The 20543-nt window shown below is 40.8% G+C and overlaps 1 protein-coding gene across 49 annotated transcripts in view; it reads right to left on the reverse strand.

Moving 5' to 3' along the window:
• The window catches only part of CAMK2D (calcium/calmodulin dependent protein kinase II delta), a 237221-nt gene that overhangs the window by 135158 nt on the left and 81520 nt on the right, over positions 1–20543 (reverse strand). For all 49 annotated transcript variants that reach the window (XM_038400285.2, XM_038400273.2, XM_038400272.2 and 46 more), the window contains exon 3: positions 2769–2828. In XM_038400285.2, the coding sequence (XP_038256213.1) occupies positions 2769–2828 (60 nt within the window). The remainder of the gene's footprint in view (positions 1–2768; positions 2829–20543) is intronic.

Here is a 20543-nt window from a genome sequence, read left to right on the forward strand (position 1 = left end):
TATTTTTAAGTACATAGGGCAGCAGTTCTTCCTTTTAAACTAAAAGATTCAGTCTAGCATACATACAATATATGTTTTGTTATATGTCATTAACATATCTTGTTACATTCTAAACACGACGCAGCTTCAGTTACATAAGTCGGACATATTCAGTTACGGACATAAGTCTAGACTAACTTAGAAGATCATGCACTCAGAACTGATCTAACTCTGCTTTCCACTGAAGTTTTACCATTAACTTCAATTGGATGAGAATAAGGCTAACATTGAACATTTTTGGAAATCCCACCTCAGATAGTAATAGGCCCAAAAGTAAGATTGGCTGCCAATATAAATGTAAGTGAGACTTCTCCAATTTTACAGTGTCTGTCTGTCACATCCACATTACAACTTTGAATGGGATTTTCAAAAGTACCTAAGGAGTAAGGCACGCATTGAAAGTCAGTGGGAGTTGGATGCCTAAGTCCTTCAGATGCCTTTGAAACTCCCACCTTTCATTTGCATTGTAACATTGCAATTCAGAGCATTTTAGAGTATTTAATTTACTTTTAAGTAATGTGAACAACAATGTTTAAATCAACAGTTGCTAAACCAAAAAAGCAGGAAGAGAAAAGGGATTTCCACATATTATGATTTCTGGAAACTTTGCACCTAAGTTTTCAAAAGTAGGACCCTAAAGTTAGGCTCCTAGTTCTCCATTTAGGCACTCAAATAAGTGGCCTGATTTGCAAAAGATTTGAACAGAGACTGTCGTCTATGGGAGCTGCTGGCTGTTAAGCACATATGAGAATGAGGTTGTGTATTTGTCAAGGAAGGAAAGCCTTGCTTTCAACTTGATGGCCTTTCTGTCTGCATGTAGTACAATGACTTTTGAACTTTCTATCTGATCAATTCCAAAATTTCAGGGAACATTCTAGGCTTCATTGGGCCTATTGATTTTGGTGAAAACAGGAAAACCAGAAAATCCTCACCCCACTCCAGTCCGCTTGACCCTCATACGATCCCTCACCCCTTCCTATTTTGGCCTGTCCCCGCCCAGGCAGGCCTCTCTCTCCCATTAGTCAGGCCCCTCGCCAAACAGGTACTCAAAATACTTATGGGGAGGGGACATGGGGTCCAGCTGGGTTTACAGTTTGGCCTGCTTTAGCAATGAAGTGTGCAAACCTCTAGTTTAGATACCTAAATGTGGATTTAGAAGCCTAATTTTAGGCTCCCACTTTTGAAAATATCAGAGTCTTTGTAAATGTACAGAATTTTTTTCTACTCTTGAAACTACCTCTATGACCTTACTCCAAGACAGAGACCAGACCTAAAAGCAAACTTCTTCATTCAGCTGTACAAACAAGATACTTTAATACTTGAGAGCTTTTAGGATGGATATAAAACTAGTTCTCTGGCAGACACACACTCTCCATGCTCAGCAGGATATTCTGTTATAGGGAAAGGGGAGTAGATACATTTCAGTGACTTGATAGTGTTCATGGAGATTCTACAGCATGATAACAAACAGCCTCTCTCATAAGATTCTGAATCCTGATATTCTTTCTGAAACTGAACAGCCAATTAGAAGAAAAAGTGTATTCTATTGTGTGATTCATTGACTGAATTACCTATTTCAGAGTAGATTGCACAGCATGGAATTTCCTCTGTGGTATCTTATTGATCATCAACAGTGTTTCCTCAACAACTACAACCCTTCTGTGTTTTCAAACTGTATGTTTACTTCCTATAATAACTCTAATAGAACAGCTGGACAGCATACAATAATAATATTGGTTCAAACTATTCAATGGAATAAAAGATTTTAATCACATGCAGTCATATATTTTACAGTCCTTTGTGGATTTTAGCTCTTCTTATTTCATAGTAATTACTGTTTACATTTTCTTCTTAATCATCTTTCTTGGCTTCAGCATTGCTTTACTATAGCAAGGGATGGGCAAACTGGTTTGGGAACAGTAAAGAAGCAACAAACTGTATCTAACCAAAACTTTTTAAAAGTTTGAAAAATGTTCAGGGGAGTTGCAAGTTCAAGGGAGTCCTCCTGTTTCTGTATCTTTGACCTTCCTTTTTGTTTGAAATTTTGATAGGGATTTTTGAGTGATTCCAATCTCCATTTTGAGCTGTGGTTTTTGAGTTTTTTTTGTTTGTATGTTTTGTTTTTTTACACTTTGTCATTGCCATTAAAGGAGAGGAGACATTAATGAGTATGAGACAAAAATCATACTTTTGCTGCTGGGCTACTGAGGTAGCTTAAAGTTGGCTCAGGTGAAGATTCATAGATGTGCACTGAGACTGCTGGCAGATAAACCAGGGTCTCAGTCATCCTCAGAGTGTGATTCCTCATGGCCTACAAAGTTATTATCAGTTCCTATTGGTTCATACTTTCAAGACAACAAGCAACCTAAATCAAAATCTTCGCCAGCCTCTACTGTGAATGCCTGAATGCAGGGACACAACAGTGAGGAGAGGAAAGGGTTTACTCTTCTATATACATCTTCAACACAGTGACACAAATCACAAAAGCACCAAACACGAGCTCAAGGAGATGAAGTCAGTACGGATGGTTGGAAGTGACCATCCCATAGGACACCGCATCTCAGGGAAGCATTATGAGTTTGGAAGGAACTCCGCTGTATAAAGGAACCTTCTTTGCCAGTTGTTTCGTTTAACTTCCCCCAACTTTCTACCTCTATGAAGCTATTCTGTATTCTCTTTTTATTTCTCTGTTCTGACACACACCACATAAAGTGATTACATTCTCTTACCAATATTAGGGTGCTTCAAAAGGCGACAGATTCTAGCTTCCCTTTCCAATTTCTGATGATCTGCAAGAAAGAGAAACACAACCTTAACTTTTTTGTTTAATCATGAAAAGGCACATCATTCTATATGGTACTGAGTGTTGAAAAACATATGGTACAGTATGTGACATGGTCGTTAAAATGTATCCTCCTTCTCCTACTTAGAATCACCATGATTGTACATTTAAATTGTATGCCACACTGAATCAAGGTACCACATCCACCCCTTGCTTTGCCTAGCTGCTCAACTTATAGTGGTTTTAGAAAATCAAGCTGCCTTCTCAGTGGGAGATGGGACATATTCACACCATGACCTATAATTATCAGATAATAAACTATGATTATAGAATTAATCAGAATGAAGACAGTCCTGAATCTTTAGAAGAATTCTTATCCTAGACTATTATGTGTTTCAGTGCAGCCTAAGGTACTAAGTACATCACCAATGAAGTGCTAATATTCCACTGTAAAGACAACACTTTTCAACATGTTAGGGCATTCTACCAACATATAAAATCTATATATAATGTATATAAAATCTCCCCACTATATTTTCCACTGTATGCATCCGATGAAGTGAGCTGTAGCTCATGAAAGCTTAAGCTCTAATAAATTTGTTAGTCTCTAAGGTGCCACAAGAACTCCTTTTCTTTTTACCAACACAATGATGCTGTAGGAGGATTAAGTAGCTAATTGATCAACAGCAGCATCCCCCCACAATTCCTACATTACACTACTTCTCAGTTAAGTTGATTACCTGTTAGCCTAAGGATAACATATGCTCTTATGCCATTTATTCTTAAAAGGTGTTTCTGTGTTATGGGTTGCTCTAATGCAGAGTTGGCAATCTTTGGCATGTGGTCCATAAGGGAAATCCATTGGTGGGCCAGGATGGTTTGTTTACATGCAGCATCCGCAGGTTTGGCTGATCGTAGCTCTCACTGAATGTGGTTCGCCGTTCCAGACCAATGGGGGATGTGGGAAGTGGCACGGGCCAAGGGATGTGCTGGCCACCACTTCCTGCAGCCCCCATTGGCCTGGAACAGCGAATCATGGCCAGTGGGAGCTGCGATCAGCCGAACCTGCAGACACTGAAGGTAAACAAACCGTCCCGGCCTGCCAGCGGATTTCCCTGACGGGCCGCGTACCAAAGGTTGCCGATCCCTGCTCTAATATGGTCCCTGTGGGCCAATACAGCCTAACAAACAAACAAACAAGAACTTGTTCATAAAAAGTTATAGATATCAGATGGCTGGAGAAATATATTTTTCTGATGGACCTTGTAATCTTGCTTTCAGGGTCATGTAGGGAAAAACTTCCAAAGAGACAAATGGAAGGAAATTCCTTTCATTTGTTCCTTCTAATTGATATGGACCAATTCCTCATCATAATCCCTCCTCCTCTACTTGTTTGTGTTTTTGTAGTAGAATGATGTAAAGCACAATTGTTTTATAGCTGTGGAGTAACAAGATAACAATATGACTACATCTTTGAACACAACTTGAGGTCAACAAATTAAATTATACATCTCTGACAACAGCATCAGAAACAGAAGAGCATCAACATCTGTCTCACAAATACTGGATGTCACATCAACAGCATCTTACACACAGTATGCTGGTGCTCAAGGGCAACAATGTTGTTATATAAACTAAGGCGCATAAAAAACTATAGAGCTTTTAATGTCATCATCATCATGTTTACAAAGTGTTATAGCCTCATCTTTCTTCCACAGCAGAGTCCACTTTAGCAGCAGTCTCACTGTGGCTTGGCCTCATAAGCCAGTGTGCAGATGTTCAAGGGAATATGAAAAGGCAGACAAAGGAAAATATAATGAGTATAATAGATAAACAGTAAACTGGAAAATGGAATCACTCCAAGCCTCCCCTTTGCTGACCTCATATGCAGAAAAAGGGAAAATTAACTGCAGTACAGTCAAATGAGCCAGAAAAAAGTAAGATAGAAACAGCTGTTGACTGACACAAGTTCTAGGTTGTCTTTGATATTGTCTGTCTGCCAAGTGGAATCAACTCCCGACCACTGAGGCTAGCTCTCTCTCTTTCTCTCTCTTTGGCCCCCACTTACTAAATGAACTGAAATGGTGATCAAAAAATACAATGCCTGCTGTGTGTACATAAAGCAATCACTGAAAGGTTTTCTGTATAGGCCTGAACAAGATGCAGCATATTTGTTATTAGTGGTCAAAGGGTTTCTTCATATTATCCTTCTCCTCCAAGTCCTGTTCTTCAACACCACGAGCACCAGCTGAATGGCCTAGCTTTAGTAATCACATGGATTCAGGCATGTGTGCATTTTAATGAAGACAGTGCCGGTGGGGAGAGAGCTATGCCTGTAACAGAATAAAGCACCTTATGTGCTAAAAAGACAGCTGAAATAAACACTTAAAGGGAGGTTTCAGAGTAGCAGCCATGTTAGTCTGTATTTGCAAAAAGAAAAGGAATACTTGTGGCACCTCTCTGGTCACTCGATTACAGACCTAAGAGTGGTTATTCTTCAACAAAAAAAACTTCATAAACCGACTCCAACGAGAGACTGCTGAAATTGAAATTGCAAACTGGATACAATTAACTTAGGCTTGAATAGAGACTGGGAGTGGATGGGTCATTACACAAAGTAAAACTATTTCCCCATGTTTATTCCCCCACCCCACCCCCCATTGTTCCTCAGATGTTCTTGTCAACTGCTGGAAATGGCCCACCTTGATTATCACTACAAAAGGTTTTCTTCCCCCGCCCCCGCCCCGCTCTCCTGCTGGTAATAGCTCATCTTACGTGATCACTCTCCTTACAGTGTGTACGGTAACACCCATTGTTTCATGTTCTCTATGTATATGAATCTCCCCACTGTATTTTCCACTGCATGCATCCGATTGCATGCAGCTCAGCATAGAAGCGGCATGTCTGGGTTAGCGTGGACACAATTCAAAGGTATTGGTCTCCGGAAGCTATCCCACAGTGCACCATTGTGACCGCTCTGGACAGCGCTCTGAACTCGGATGCACTGGCCAGGTGTACAGGAAAAGCCCCGGGAACTTTTCCTCTCATTTCCTGTTTGGCCAGGCGAGCTCATCAGCACTGGTGACCATGCAGTCCAAGAATCGAAAAAGAGCTCCAACATGAACTGAACGGGAGGTACTGGATCTGACCGCTGTATGGGGATATTTCAGAGTAGCAGCCATGTTAGTCTGTATTCGCAAAAAGAAAAGGAGGACTTGTGGCACCTTAGAGACTAACAAATTTATTTGAGCATAAGCTTTCGTGAGCTACAGCTCACTTCATCGGATGCATTCAGTGGAAAATACAGTGGGGAGATTTATATGCATAGAGAACATGAAACAATGGGTATTACCATACACACTGTAATGAGAATGATCACTTAAGGTGAGCTATAACCAGCAGGAGAGCGGGGAGGGGGGAACCTTTTGTAGTGATAATCAAGGTGGACCATTTTCAGCAGTTGACAAGAACGTGTGAGGAACAGTGCGGGGGGGAATAAACATGGGGAAATAGTTTTACTTTGTGTAATGACCCATCCACTCCCAGTCTTTATTCAAGCCTAAGTTAATTGTATTCAGTTTGCAAATTAATTCCAATTCAACAGTCTCTCATTGGAGTCTATTTTTGAAGTATTTTTCTTGAAGAATTCAACTTTTAGGTCTGTAATTGAGTGACCAAATGGACGCTCCGGGACAGAGCCCCAGACATGCTGCTTCTATGCTGAGCTGCATGCAATTCTGGGGGGGCGCCACCACTACCCCACCCCTGTCCGTGGATTCCGATAATGGGGTACTCTCCACCATGCCTGAGGATTTTGCGGGTGGGGAAGATGAGGAGGACGACAAGCTTGAGGAGACCACATAGCATACCATTCTCCCCGACAGCCAGGATCTTTTTATCACTCTGACTGAAATACCCTCCCAACCCAACCAAGCTGAGAAGGGACCTCTGGTGACTGTACCTTTTAAAATATAACATATATGTTATAAAAGCAAGCATTTTTTAATGATTAAGTAGCCCTGAGGACTTGGGATGTATTCGTGGCCAGTACTGCCACTGGAAAAGTCTGCTAACGTGTCTGGGGATGGAGCAGAAATCCTCCAGGGACATCTCCATGAAGTTCTCCTAGAGGTACTCTAAAAGCCTTTGCAGAAGGTCTCTGGGGAGAGCAGCCTTATTCCGTCCTCCATGGTAGAACACTTTACCACGCCATGCAAGTAGCAAGTAATTTGGTATCACTGCATGACAAACAAAACCTGGCAGCGTATGGTCCCGGAGTTTGCTGGCATTCAAGCAACATCTGTTCTTTCTCTCTCTGTGTTATCCTCAGGAGAGTGATACTGTTCATGGTAACCTGGTTGAAATGGGGGAATTTAATTAAGGGGACATTCAGAGGTGGCCGTTCCTACTGCGCTGTTTGCCTGTGGCTGAAAAGAAATCCTTCCCACAGTTAGCCACGCAGTGAGAGGTGTGGGGGCCATTGGCGCTGAGCTGTTCGCATTTGGCGAGCAGGGATCTTCCCTGATACCAGCCAGGCGGTGGGGTGAGCGGTAAAACAATCATCCCAGAGAATTGAATGGTGTGGGGGTTACTTTGGTTTCTGCTGCTGCACGTTAACAGGAAAACTGCAGCACTAAATGGCCAACTCAACGGGTTTTGCTTGATATGGGAGAGGAGGGTGCTGCTGTTGCAGAAGCTGAAAGACTGTGGCTTACCATGGCCCCCTGCAAGCTGAATTCTGTTGCCTGGCACTGTGTGTGTGATCTCCAACACCAAAGCTGCAAGCACTCAATATAAGATGTAAAATGCAACCTTGCACCAAAATCACATGTGCTATGTAATGTGAATAGTGTTGTTCACCGTGAAAGAGTATAGCTATTGTTCTGGAAAATGCATCTTTTTAAATATTTCACTCCCTTTTTTCCTCCAGCAGTTGCAAATGTTTCAAGCCTCCCTCCTCCGTACCCAAGGCTATCTCAGAGAAGGCGGTGAAAAAAGAGCACGCACGATGAAATGTTCTCTGAGCTCATGCAGTCGTCCGGCACTGACAGAGGTCAGCAGAATGTGTGGAGAGACACAACAGCAGAGTACAGAAAAGTGACCGATAAACGTGAGGAGAGGTGGCAGCAGGAAGATCAGAGGAGGCATGAGGCAACGCTGGGGCTAGTGCGGGATCAAACGGACATGCTCCGGCGTCTGGTGGAGGTTCATTAACAGCAGCAGGATCACAGACTGCTGCTGCAGCCCCTATTTAACCGCTCTCCCTCCTCCCCAAGTTCCATAGCTTCCTCACCCAGTCGCCCAAGAATGCGGGGGGAGGGGGGAGGCTCCGGGCACCCAACCACTCCACCCCAGTGGACAGCCCAAGCAACAGAAGGCTGTCATTCAAGAAGTTTTAAAGTAGCCTTTTCCTTCCCTCCTACCCTCCTCCCACACCCCACCCGGGGCTATCTTGTGAGTTATCTCCCTATTTTTATAATCAATAAATAAAGAATACATGTTTTTTAAATGATAGTGACTTTATTTCCTTCGCAAGCAAGCTGTTACCGAAGGGGGGAGGGCGGATGGCTTACAGGGAATTTAGAGGCAACCAAGGGGATGGATTTTCATCAAGGAGAAACAAACGGAAGTGTCACACAGTACCCCGGCCAGTCATGAAACTGGTTTTCAAAGCTTCTCTGATGCACAGCACTTCCTGCTGTGCTCTTCTAACCACCTTGGTGTCTGGCTGCGCGTATTCAGTGGCCAGGCAATTTACCTCAACCTCCCACCCACCATAAATGTCTCCCCCTTGCTCTCACAGACATTGTGGAGCACACAGCAAGCAGCAATAAAAATGGGAATATTGGTTTCGCTGAGGTCTAACCGAGTCAGTAAACTGCGCCAGCGACCCTTTAACCGTCCAAATGCACACACTACCACGATTCTGCACTTGCTCAGCCTATAGTTGAACAGCTCCTGACTACTGTCCAGGGTGCCTGTGTACAGCTTCATGAGCCAGGGCATTAAGGGGTAGGCTGGGTCCCCAAAGATAACTATAGGCATTTCAAGATCCCCAACAGTTATTTTCTGGTCTGGGAAGTAAATGCCTTCCTGCAGCCATTTAAACAGACCAGAGTTCCTAAAGACATGAGCGTCATGAACCTTTCCTGGTCATCCCACGTTGATGTTGGTGAAATGTTACTTGTGATCCACCAGTGCTTGCAGCACCATTGAAAAGTACCTCTTGCAGTTTATGTACTGGCTGCCCTGGTGGTCCGGTTCCAAGATAGAGATAAACTTTCTGTCTAGCCCCACCACACTTAGGGAATCCCATTGTAGCAAAGCCATCTAGTATGACCTGCATATTTCCCAGAGTCACTACTTTTGATAGCAGCAGCTTAATGATTGCATGGGCTACTTGCATCACAGCAACCCCCATAGTAGATCTGTCTACTCTAAATTGATTACCGATTGACCGGTAGCTGTCTGGCATTGCAAGCTTCCACAGGGCTTTTGCCACTTGTTTGTGAACTGTGAGGGCTGCTCTCATCTTGGTATTCTTGTGCTTCAGGGCAGGGGAAAGCAAGTCAAAGTTCCATGAAAGTGCCCTTACGCATGCAAAAGTTTTGGAGCTACTGGGAATCATCCCAAACCTGCAACACTATGCGGTCCCACCACTCTGTGCTTGTTTCCCGGGTCCAGATTGGGCTTTCCATGGCATGAGCCTGCCCAAGTAACACCATGATCTCCAAATTGCTGGGGACTGCGGTTTTAGAGAAATCTGTGTTCATGTCCTCATCACTGTGCTGCCGTTGCCTCCTCACCTGGTTTTTCAGGTGCTGGTTCTGCATAAACTGCACAATAATGCGCGAGATGTTTACAATGGTCATAACTGCTGCAGTGAGCTGAACGGGCTCCACGCTTGCTGTGCTATGGCGTCTGCTTGGGCAATCCAGGGAAAAAGGTGTGAAATGATTGTCTGCTGTTGCTTTCACAGAGGGAGGGAGGGTTGACTGACAACATTTACCCATAATCACCCGCGACAAATTTTTGGCCCCATCACGCATTGGGAGCTCAGCCCAGAATTCCAGTGGGTAGCAGGGACTGCGGGAACTGTGGGATAACTACCCACAGTGCACCGCTTGGAATGCGGACGCTTGCCACAGTACTGTGGATGCATACCGCCGAATTAATGTGCTTAGGGTGGATGCATGCACTCTACTTTATACAATCTGTTCCCAAAAAATCAACTTCTATAAAATCTGAGTACTTTCATAGTGTAGACATGGTCTTAAAAGATCCAAAACTGAGGGGAAAGAGGGTGGGTAATGGAATACAGATAGGGACCACACATCTCGAAGACTCCAGTTACAATAAGTTGAGTAGCTTCCCTTTCTTCTTTGAGTGCTTGTCCCTACATGGGTGACTGACAAGCAGTGCTCAGATAAGGAGGAGGGTGTGAAGGTGCAGACAATATAGTAACTTGTAGGATCGCCACCCTAAAGGATGCATCATCTGTGGAGGCTTTAACTTGGCTGTAGCACCTCGTGAACATATGGATAGAGCACCACATTGCTGCTCTGCAAATGTCAAGTAGGCCACTCATGAAGTGAAGCTACCGAAGCTTCTTTTGCTCAGGTGGGGTGAGCTCTCGCCCTGTGTGGTGGAGATGCACCAACTGATAAAGTAGGATACAGCACTGAGAGGTCCTCTGAAGGGATGAAGGTTGTCTTCTCATTTGTTCCGCTATAGCAATGAATAATGTTGGTGACTTTCTGATCATTTTCATTTTTTGCAGGTAAAAAGCTAATGCACATCTCACACAGAAGGAGCAGAAGAGATTTCATTCATCAGAGATGTGAGACACTGAGAAAAACAAAGGAAAGTGTATTGTATGATTTAAGGCACATGAGTTGACATTTGCAGGAGACTTAGAATATAAAAACAGCCATACGGAGTCAGAGCAAAGGTCCACCTAGCCCGATATCCTGTCTTCCAACAGGATACAATGCCCGGAGCTTCAGAGGGAATTAACAGAACAGACAATCATCAAGTGATCCATCCCCTGTTGTCCATTCCCAGCTTCTGGCAAACAGAGGCTAGGGACACCATCCCTGCCCATCCTGACTAATACCATTGATGGACCTATCTTCTAGTACATCCAATTCCCCCGACAATGAAAAAGTTGGGTCCACTTTCATCAGCGGTGCAGTCCATACTGTTGCCAGCACATGGGATGGGGGAGGACTTCTTTCAGAGTTCCTGACACCTGATGGTCTCAGAGTCTTCCTAATGAGGACTGGTGTTTCTAAACAGGGTTCTTATGCCTGCTGCGTTCAGCTGGGAAAAGAGCAGTAGATACTGCACATAGAAGAGATTCAGGAATCTCCGAGACAGCAAAGGCAGCATTTGTGGTCACCACTGATTGGAAGGAGCAAGGACAGAAGACGCAGTTTTCAAACCCTGATAACTGGGGCATAAATCTAAACCCTGCACCGGGGAGGCAGGGAGAATTACCTGCAGTGAAGATTACCGACAACTAACTATCCTGATAAAACTCTGTAAACTATATACAAAACTTTAAATATTTTAAAAAATAAATGAGGAGAAAGAATCAGCTCCAGACACTGGAGGGTTCTCTCTCAAACCATGTAGTGGTAAATAGGAACTGGAGAGGCGGGTGTTCTGCACTACCCTTTATGTCCTAGGTATGACACATGAGGAGAGAAAGGGCATAGGTGTGGACCAACGGACACTGCTTGCAAAATCCTTCTGGTCCCAGGCCTATGGAGCTCATGTGTACCTGTAAAGGGGTTTACAAACCCCATACTGAGCATAGGCAGAAGGGAGAGGAGAGAGAGTCTTTTCCTGCTTACAAAGCAAGCAGCTTGATCACACCCCCGCACACAGCTGCCAGAACTGCCAATCCTTGAGACAGGGACCTACAGCTGTGGCCAACAGAGAAAACAAGACCTGCTACAAAGGGGAGAGAATGAAGTGGGAGAAGGAGGCAGGGAGGCCTGACACACCAAAGGGATGACAACCCTGCACCAGGCTGCCTCTGAGAAAGCAACCAGGAGGCTAAAGGAGATTGCAACTCTGGAATTCAAGGGCTGATAGACTCAGTTTAAGGTGTGCGTTCAGGAACTGATCAGACTGGAAACAAAGTGTGGAGGGCAACTTAAGAGAAGCTGAGACCCCTACATAGGCCACATCCAGATGTGTTGACAGTACCCCACAGTGGAATACACATAGGGACCAGCACTTAAAGAAGAACCACAACATATAAACAGGTCATCATCTTGCTGGAAAGTGTTAACAGGGTTTTGCTGACTCACGGGTTCAGCTATAAAGAAGGTGAGTGTAGCCCTCAGGCAGAGACAAATTTAGGGCTGGGGAAGATGGCTCCTGAGAGAAGAAACCCCAAGTGCAGGAAAATCAGGGAAGATACCTTAGACTGGGAGAAACAGGGGGATTGAAACCTGAGAAGGCGGCTTTGCCTGGGGTTTCATGGATATAGTTTTGGAATTAGCATTTTGTTACAAACCAGACCCTAAGGAGGGGTGATTTTATATAAATTGAAGTGGAAGCGGAAGGGACATCGCAGGCTTACAAATCCATCAATGACCTGCGTGCAACACTTCCCAGAACAACATGCTTTTGTAAATGTGACAACCTACTTGAACAGGTCACGGAACACCACCACTCTCTGGGATGCAAACCTTTGAAGAGAGACCACCTCTTACAAGCAACTTTTGTTACTTTTGCTAACTCCCATGAGTGGTCGCTCTCAACAGGTTTTACTGCATCAGAAACCAGTTTATGGCTGCAATTGCAAAAAGGTAATTAGAAATAGAGAATGTAAATGAAAATGAGACATGCATGGGGCTCCTTAGAATTACCACAATAATGGAAAAGCTTGGACAAACCCTATGAGAGAAATATTAAACCTCTTATACATCATTCGATTGTGCTGATAAAAAAAGTTCTTAAAAACCCAGTGGATTACTGAATATGATGGGATTATAGATATTGGACAAGCATGAGGTTGGAATGCTAAGCATAATCCACAAGGACCATATGGATACTGAGAAGTGTAAGAAACACAGCCTGAAATGCTCTATTCTGGCCAGACATTGGGCTAAAGACAAATAAACCTGTTGGATTTACAACAGGAACCTAGAATAGAAAAAAATAGTACAAGTATGCCAAATTCCTATTACGAGTGGAGCAGAATGTTAGATTTCAAATATAAAGTGGCTATAAAATGTTTAAGCTTAATCCATACTGAGAAGAAAATCTTTGCATAAAATATATCAAAGAAAGAAATGTAGTTGAAGGCCCAAATTACTGCAAACTAAAAAAGGAATTCATCTCATGTTGACAGTGTATAAAGCATTAGTGCTAGGACCATGTACACATCCCAATATGAGGGGAAAGAGGAGCTGAGCAGCAAGAGAAAAATCAGGCCAAACATATAATCAAAAATGTAACACATCAAGAAAGTTATATTCTTATTTCTCTCTCTCTCTCTCTCTCTCTCTCTCTCTCTCTCATTTAGCTGTCTATATGCCAATTATAAAATAATTGTCTACCACCTTCATATTTTTTCCACCTGAGAAGCTACAAAACAGAGATAGAATGGCAAAAATTAACACACACACAAGATAAGAGAAACTCAAACTCAAGAAAACAGTCAGGACAGTTATTTGTTTTGAGTTTCATTTCAAAAAAACCCCTCAAAATGCAAGCAAGGAGCTTAAACATCAGTAAGGTAAATCCAGACCTCTTTCCTGTGTTCTAAACTTTTTTTATTAAAGCAAATCTCTTCCTTCTGCTATTGTATACAAGCTACTGACATCTATTCACACTAACAAATAGTCAACATGATGGGGTCTGAAATGATTTAGAGGAAAGAAGCAATGGGAACAGTAAGATTTTATAAATGGAAAAGGTTTTCTTTGAAAATACTATTTCCTGCAGCTATATGTAGATAATTGTAATGGAACGTGTAGCGAAAGAACATACTGAAGTATATGACAACATGTTCAGATTCTATCACGACTAATGACGTTCACTGAAACCTGGAAAAATATACAATATGAAACACTGAATTTGAGACACTGATTGTAGAATGGTCAGATTTGAACTCATTGTGGATTACTAGGAACTGAAGGTTGTACTATTACCATGTATCCTTGACAGTAGATTTTTCCAGTAGTTATTTCCTCCAGATAGGCAATATCTTGAGCTTGATATATGATTTCTGTGGAAGAAATCTCCATTGTTTGGAAATAAACAGGCAAATAAATGGAGGAATTTGAGGGGAGAGAGTCTTGGGGAGATAAAGCTTAATTTTTGGAAGTATTTAATTTATTTATACTGAATATATGAATTCCTTGGATGAAGCCATAACACATTTTGTAAGAGCTATTGGAACTGCTGTCCTAGCCTAAATTTCCTTTTAATATAGTATCCTGCACTTCAAATCCCAAAGCACAAAATAAACTTTCCAGAATGATAAGAACTCCTTATTTCAGGTGTGGATGTGTCCCCATTGAAACAAGCAGCTATGCAGAACACCAACATCATGGTCAGTGGACACAATCTGAGAACCTAAATTCTTCATCCTCAACATTGCTAAGACCTCTGGATCTTTGATAAATTTAGTGGTGCATCCTGGAATGCAACCCCAATGCAACCAGTGTGCCCAAAACTGAATAAAGTACTACAGATGGAGCTTCATCTTGCATTACGCAAATATCACTATTCTTTGCTTGCCTTTTATTTTTTTTATTTATTAAATAAAATGACTTGATCTTACTGGTATTCTTTGAGGCAACTGAATAATATGTTTCCATCGTCATGAGGCTCTTAACTTTAATTCCCTCCCCCTTTTCACTGTTATTACATTCCAGAGTCCTCGCCAACAGTAGGCAGGCCACTTATTGAGAAAAATTTATATTTGCTTGAGTTAAAATCAACCAGGCAGTTCACAGAGCACTCATCTTTCTAACGATCATCTGTATTTGACACTTTCTTTTAACCAAAAAGAAAAGGAGTACTTGTGGCACCTTAGAGACTAACAAATTTATTAGAGCATAAGCTTTCGTGAGCTACAGCTCACTTCATCGGATGAAAATGCATCCGATGAAGTGAGCTGTAGCTCACGAAAGCTTATGCTCTAATAAATTTGTTAGTCTCTAAGGTGCCACAAGTACTCCTTTTCTTTTTGCGAATACAGACTAACACGGCTGCTACTCTGAAACCTTTCTTTTAACCGTAGCCAACTGCAGGACTTCAAAGAAAGACTCCGAAGACCTTTAGATCAACTGGACTAAGGAACCCAACCAACTGTTTGATCCTGGTTTGGCTTTCTTCATACCATGTGGGTTGCCTGAATGAGAGATCATCTTCTTTTCTATGACAGTTTTAAAAGTGCAAGCTATTTTTGGTAGGTAGTACATCTGCAACCAGAAAAAGCTTCTACATCATTCACTCTGCTGTATCATCTCACCATACCCAGTGATTGGGAGTTGTAACACCCAGGACTGCTTCCGAAATCTCAGGACTTTGGATACAGCCATTGTTATCAGTGACACAGCTGCAGCAGGGAGAGAAGAATGAATGAGATATGCCTTTCCAAGACAAGCTACAGAGAAAGCAGATCTTGAATCTTTGAGCATCATTGTTTTCAAAACTGATCTAAGTTTGAGATAAATTATTTTCTTGACTTAAAACAAAAACAAAGTAAAAAACAAACAAAAACCATTAGGTTGGAATTTTCAAAACTCATTAATTCATTAGCACAAGTCCCACTAAAAGTCACTTTTGAAAGTCAACCTTGAAGTCAGGTCTTTTTAGCATGAGAAAAACCAGATTCGGGTGGAGGGAAGGAAGGAGGCAGAGTTCATGGGGCAGCCAAGAGGAAAACCTCAAGCTTATCAATTTCCCACTGAAGGCCAGTATGCTTCTCACTGAAGCCACTCTTTCACACATGCTCAGTACCCTTCCAACATCTGCCCACAGAGAATACCTTTATTGTTCCAACCATCTAGGTACAACAATTAGGGGTGAGATGTTTATACATGTCATTGATAGCTAAAAACAAAACAGCTGAAAGCTCATGAATTTATTTTATCTTAGATTAACAAACAACACTATAGTAAATCCACTGACTTCACTGTCCCTTAATCTTCAACTCATTGTACAGTAAAAACACAAAAGCACTATACTGTCTCTCCTGAAGTTATTTCACAGCTTCTGCTCTAAACTTTTGGACTGCTTCTTATTCCTTGCCATATAGGTTTGGCCAACTGCAAAGAAGCAGCATGAGGTTGTCATACAGACTTGATTCCCTGATATCAACGCTTCTCTCAGGATTAACAACACACTTGCTGGTCAGTTTCCTTGTAGTTCACTTTAGGGACCCCACACCTCTAATGACAGACTAGGTTTACGTAACCTATGCCTCCTATATTCATTGTACAGAACTCAAGTATATGAGCATCTTAAAGGACACAACAGAGCTTATGTTTTATTGTGTAATATAAGCCACTGGGTTCTTCTACTGAAATCAGAGGATGCAGTAACTACAATTTGAAAGCAGAAGTGCTAGAATATATCCCCAACTAGCTCTAATGTTCTCGCTCTAATTTTAGGTTCTTTTGATTAGCATTAGCTACATGTCACTCAGCATATATTTTTTTTCTTTCTAGAAATAAATTCTATCCGATTCTATTAAACAGAACACCTATCTTTTTTCAAAAATGTTACAAAAAACTTTTTACCTTACTAATGTTTCTTCAAATGAGACAAAGCTTTGCCATAATATTTGTAATGCTTATACAAATTCATAAATGTTTAAAATTCTAATTTTTAAACTATATTCACAAGTCAATTTGAAGAAAAAAAGGTTGTTTCTTTAACAGTATGTGTCTCAGAGCATGTAAAGGGTAAAAAAGGATCTATGTAGTATCTAGAAGAGGAAATGATTTTCTATTTATTAGTTTTTAATAGTTTTGATAGAATATACTCTGGGGAAAACCAGAGCCAGATACTCAGCTGGTATAAATCAGCATAGTTCCATTCAAAGGTCAACTAATTTAGGTTATTTTTAAGCAAGAGGGACTTGTAAATTCCAATGTTAAGGACCCTAATGTGGAACACCATACCAACTGTTCCTTCTCTTTTATGATGAGGGAACTCCAACATAAGCACCTCCATTGACCACAACTCAGGGTGGATAAAAATCAATATTTTTTTAAAGATATTTTTATTTAAAATCGGATTTTTTTTAATAAAATGCTTTTTGAGGAAAAAAAACCTATCTAAAGATAGTTTTAATTAAGAAATTTTATAGCTCAAAGATATCTTATCATGGAATAGCGATTATAAATTCTAATTCTATAGCATGAGACAATATACAATGTTTAAGAAAAGTTTTGTAAATGAGTTCCAATAGTTCATGGATTAGGGACCCAATCATACAGGGTTCCAGGGGCTTTTGTATAGATTATTTAGGTTAATCTTTCTATCTACACAATGGGACTCAGTGCTCAGTCTAGAAGATACCATCAGAGATGTTTTTGCAGTTCTCCAACTGTGGATTTGTGTCTCCAGAGGTAACATGCTTGTTAACAGCAAAATGTTTTAAATAAATAAATAAATAAATAAATAAAATAATATCCAGAGGTGAGAAACAGACCTCAACCCTACTGTCCCTCTGCAAATTTGTGTACAGAGTCAATCCCTTACCTCTCTCTAAAAGTGCAAAGTTTCAAAAAGTTCAATGAATAGAAGATTGTTGGGGGAGGAATAGATCTGGACAAGGAGAAGAAGTCTGGAGATAAATGTGAGAAGGGAGGGACAGGCAGTAGAAAAAAAAAAAGTGAAACTGTTTGAGCAGCATATTCCGGAAGTCTTGAGGTCTTTCTGAGTGCAGCCTTCATTGATGTGAGATCTACCATACCATTCTCTCACTAGAAGGGAAAACCTATAATGGCAGCAGGCCGTGAGAGAGATCCAGGTTGGGAATATTTTAATGAAGTTCCTCTACCTGTGGGTAAGACAGGCATGCGTGCTAAATGCAAACAGTGCAACAAAGAAATGGAACAAAGCCTGGTTGCCCGAATGAAACTACATGATGAGAAGTGTTCCTTCTCAGGAGGAAGCTGCATTGAAGATGATGAAAGGAACATTTCTGAACATGCAGGATCTTCAGGTTGGTAAACTTTTTTATTTCATACTTCTTTCTTAAGGACTGCCCGTCTTCCTTCTGGACTATTCTTGAATGCTCATGTTTCAGCAAAAAATATAGTTGATACTCTATGGTACTACCATTTTAGATGCAGTTGTGATAAAAATAAATAGCTGAAATGGGCAGATCTTCCTTTTACAATTTCACCTTTAAAGTAGTACTGAGTATCCGTGAATGCAATGAGTAATACTAAATGAGCAGTATGGTAATAATAATTAATTATCTGCACTGACTTATTTTGTTTGGGAGAATCCATCCTCAACATACAGGATTCTGAAGACTATCCACCTTCAAGATCACCATCATTTTCTATAGCTTCAGAGTTATCTGCCAATGATAGTGTTTCAGACACATCTTGTATGTCACATAGCCATATGTCACATGATACCTTATATCTCCTGTAGCAAAAAGAAAGAAAACCTCCCTCATCCAGAAACAACCATAGATAACTTTGTGATAAGAACTAGCAGATTACAAAAAGAGGTAACTGATGAAAAAATTACCCCAGTTTGTTTATGCAACAAACTCTCCTTTCCGCATGATTGAGAACCCACACTTCATTAACATGGTTCAGTCATTAAGACCAGGATACAGTCCACCCAACAGAGCAGATGTCGAAGGCAAATTGCTGGATAAAGTGTATGAAAGAGGAATTGAGCAGTGTGCAAAAGGTCTAGAGAGTAAAATTGTTAACCTGAGTCTTGATGGGTGGAGCAATGTCCACAATGATCGTGTTGTATGTGCTTGTGTGACAACAAAAGGAGGAAATATCTTCCTTAGAGAAACAACTGATACATCAGGAAATGTACACACAGCAGAATACTTACAAGGAGGAGCAGTAAAGCTATAACAAACTGGGAAAAAAATTCAAATGTCTAGTATGCAGCTTGGTCACAGACAATGCTGCAAACGTATCCAAGATGAGAAGAAATTTAGAAGAGAATGAAGAGAGTCCCAAGCTAACAACATACAGTTGCAGTGCAATCATTCCTCCATAATGCCAACTATAATAAACTTCAGAGCTAAGTGTGAACCATTCAAGAAATATATGTTTGCTGATTATGTTTTAAAGCAAGGCACAGCAGTGAACTGATGGAAGTCACTTAACCACTTAGATTCAGTGTTGAAGTGATAATCTCATTTTTTAATAGCAGTAGCTTCTTCTGCCTGCGTAGAAAGAATATTTTCTTCCTTTGGACTAATTCATTCCAAATTGAGAAATCGTTTGGGACGTGAAAAAGAAGGTAAGCTTGTTTTTCTTTTCCAGATTATGAATAAATGGAAATGAAGGTGAAGACAACAGAGTTAGCTGCAGAAGCCAATATTTTAAATTTCTCATGTTGACCTGATTGACATTGTCGATTTAATTTTTTGTTTTTTATTTTTTTTTAAATTTTTCACTTACCTATTTTAGTTAAAAACAATTTTACAAAAACAAACCTGACTTTAAAAAAACTTGACTGTTTAACTAAATTCAAAAATGTATATGCTTGTTTTGTTAAAATATTATATGTTTGCTGCTGAAGAAAAAAAATCCAGAATACATAACGTTGTTGTTTTAGTTAAATAAAACAATTTAAATGTCTGTCTGGTGATGTTCTTCTCCTAATAAAGCATGGCAAGAAAATCCTCCAAATATTAATGAATATTGAATTGAATTGGAGATATTTATGAAGTCATTGGGAGGTGAACTATCTGTTTCAATTACCTTTGGTAAATGAAATAACCAAACAATCATTCATTTTCTGATATAGCTGTAAAACTAATCTGAAAAGTTTTCAAAATAAATCACTTTAAAAATGTATAGTGTGTACCTTCTAAAAATGAAACCTACATCTATCTCTGAGTTGTGAAAAATATGCATTAAAGGTTATAACAATCAATCAACAAGAATGCATTTTTATGTAGAAATCCATGATTACATCAAGTCTTCCTGACGACATCATGATTTAAATCAAATCCACCCTGCCACAACTTCCGCAATATTGCACTGGAAAAAATGGGATGGCTCAACAGGCAGGTCCCAGGGCACTTAGGATTTTATAGGTCAGAACCAACACCTTAAATTCCATCCACAATCCATCATCCACACAGTGCAGATCCCAGACTACCAGTGGCATGCACTCAAAGCAAGTAACACTAATTAATAAGTTGGCAGCTATATTCTAAATAAGCTTTATTTTCTTCGTTGATTTATGGAACGATCTCTTTTAGGGTACACTGCAATATTCTAACCATGCAGTCACAAAGCTGTTGCTCATTGTAGAGGTAGATTATTAATTTAGCTGTCCATCACTTGAAACCATCAATTGAATAAGACTTTATGAATGTTATGGTGGGTGGAGAGAACCATTTTTTCCCCCTCTAACACAGCCATATTGTAAGAAATGAGAAAAACTACTTATAGTAGAATACTTCAGCATCAGTCTGTGACATCTACCACTTATGAAAGGGAGCACTTCAATATCCCGTCTTCTCACT

Source organism: Dermochelys coriacea, chromosome 4, assembly GCF_009764565.3.
Source record: "Dermochelys coriacea isolate rDerCor1 chromosome 4, rDerCor1.pri.v4, whole genome shotgun sequence".
In the NCBI taxonomy this organism is placed as follows: domain Eukaryota; kingdom Metazoa; phylum Chordata; order Testudines; family Dermochelyidae; genus Dermochelys; species Dermochelys coriacea.